At 46.4% G+C, this 2,498-nt stretch overlaps 1 protein-coding gene across 1 annotated transcript; it reads left to right on the top strand.

Annotated features, from left to right (window-relative positions):
• Positions 1–410: 410 nt before the first annotated feature.
• Triagg1_10935 (uncharacterized protein) lies at positions 411–1,500 on the top strand (the record flags this gene model as incomplete). The annotated part of the gene is made up of 3 exons (XM_062895061.1): positions 411–489; positions 542–866; positions 924–1,500. 3 exons carry the CDS (start codon positions 411–413, stop codon positions 1,498–1,500), a joined length of 981 nt encoding a protein of 326 aa, XP_062750107.1.
• Between the last annotated feature and the right edge of the window lie 998 nt (positions 1,501–2,498).

Below are 2,498 nucleotides of genomic sequence, written 5' to 3'. Positions count from 1 at the left end.
CTGCAGAAGAACAGTTGTCCACGTCTCCGGGAAGAGTCAGTCTTTCTGATGTATCGGCATCAGAAAGAGGTTCGGAGAGGCGGGTGAATGAAATGAGTGTCAACTCTGCCCATAGCCCAAGGCCGGCTCCATCCGAGCCACAAATACGCACGTTGGCAACTCCCTCGGGCCAAGAACTGCTACCATACCTGGATTCTTTCCTGGAGAATGTCCACCCAATCAGTTGCAACAACTTTTTGCATCCAGGCTACTTGTGCGAAGGCCTTGACCGAGCACCGGCCTTGCCACTGCTCGCTATTTGTGCATCGTCGTCCAAATTTCTTCCTGGTTCCAGCAGCCGTAGGAACGGACTGAAATGGGCGGCAGAAGCGAGGAGCTTGATCACGAGTAACTTCGACCACATTTCAACAATGACCATCTCAGCGCTGCAATTTCTTGTTTTGCACGAGATGCACGAGGGAGAATATACCTCCGCATGGAACTTAGTTGGTATGGTGTCAAACTGCCTCGAGCCATTGTTGATGTGGCACTGACATTTTAGGAATCGCTACTCGAATGTCGATGCAACTTAAGCTCTATGAGTCCAACTCACCGGGGACATTTCTGCAGCAGGAGTGCCGGCGTCGCCTAATGTGGGCGGTGCTGGTATCTGATCTCCTTTACGAGAGCAACAGTCATATCAACCTAGAACTGTTGATGGATGTACCCTTACCATGCAATCTATGGAGCTTCACCCAAGGACAACCTTGCAAGACTCTGACACTTCGTCAACTTCGCGGCGTGGTTGAAGATGAGGCAATAAAGCAGTCCTCTAATCACTGCGCATACCTGATCAACATTCTGGTGATTCGACGCAAAATCTTGACGTGTGTCCACTTATCATATGATCCTGCTCTTAGTCGTTGATTTTCTAACCGTAATAGTTACATGCAAGAAGCCCAAGACTCAAAGATGGACTTGCCCTGGCTTCCAGGGTCTAACTTCTCCATACTATGTGAAGAGTTAGAAACATGGAGGCGCAACTTACCAGCCAACTATGCTTTTGTCGAGCGTCACATGTACACTTTCAGAGTCAGCCGGCATCTTGACATCTTTCTCATGATCCATGCGTATTATCACCAATGCTGCATCATTCTATTTGGCGCCTTCGTTCCCGAAGATGTAGGCTCAAAAATCCAACGCTTCGTAACGCAAATTCCTCCCGAGTTCATCCAGACTTGTTCAGATCGCTATGTCTCCCACGCCAGAGATATTTCGTTCCTGATACAAAAGGTCTTAAAAGTCGAGCCGGATCATCTGTTCCGTGATCCGTGGCTCAGCCTTTGTATCTGGGATTCGACATCTGCTCTGCTCGCGTCAACTAGGTGGCAAGAAAATAGGAATTCTTACAGGGATGATGTCACGGAGCTGGTCAAGTTGAATCTGCGAGCTCTGGAAAATTCTATGCCAATTATCGTCCTGGCTAAGAAAGTCGTGGGTGATGCCAGACCACCTGATTAGTCCTTCATTACTAATGCATTCCAGCATGGATTCTGTTGCGCTGCCGCCAGAGCTTACGGCATCCAAGTTCCCAAGGGGCTTTCTGGGGAGGGTGTGGAACGGTACAGTCTACTTTGTTGCACTTTCTTTTTCGAGGTTCTCATACCATTAATAGGGCATCATTCGAGCCAGGGCCGCTTAATGCAGCTGATGGCATATCTCGGCGATATCCGTTCTTCTCCTCTATGAAATCTCAGGATTCTCCTGAATGGGACCAATTATTTCATGCTACCAACATCAGCAATCATGCAGCTCTTACACAGCCATCTGCATTAACCCCCTCTCGACCTTTACATTCAATTCCCAGCCCAGAGCCATCAATATTCCAACCTAACCAGACTCTATCAATCGCTGAAGAGCTTTCTTACTTAAACACTCCTGGCATGCCAATATTAGCCTCCTGGCCCGTGGATAATTTCCAGTGGTGGCAAATCCAAGATCCAGACATGGATCCAGCAGCAGCAGCAGCAATAACCGGCCTTGTACTTTCTATCCCCACGGATCAATAACTGCTCCATCGCTATGTAATAAGTTGAGCTCTTATAGGTTAATATAAAAGGGATTCCCATATAATACTATCTATCTCCCCTACGCCCTTGAGTATAAACAAAAGGAAGTAATATCTATATAGAACGATGACAAGATGTATACAATTGGTAAGATAATAAAAGGAGCTTAGGCTTATCAATTATTTCTCTAGTTGCAACGTTACATTTGGGTACTCTTTTATTTCTTACATAGCCGTAAAGATCGAATATCCTAATAACTAGTTACTGTTGGAAAGCTTTGTGACTTGAGGCGATTAGCCAATAATACCGAATCTTTTACCAGGTTCGGAGAAGTTTGATAAGACACAAGGATCGAAAACCCCCGCGATTAGCTAAATCCTTCGAGTTACTACCCCTAAATACCTGTTTAGGTACAAGGTAAGACGCAATCTCCGTCGCTTTTGCATTTAG

This window comes from Trichoderma aggressivum (genome assembly GCF_033847375.1).
Source record: "Trichoderma aggressivum f. europaeum strain CBS 100526 chromosome Unknown scaffold_097, whole genome shotgun sequence".
Taxonomy (NCBI): Eukaryota; Fungi; Ascomycota; class Sordariomycetes; order Hypocreales; family Hypocreaceae; genus Trichoderma; species Trichoderma aggressivum.
Note: the sequence above shows the minus strand (reverse complement) of the source record. Positions and strands in the feature narration are given on the sequence as shown.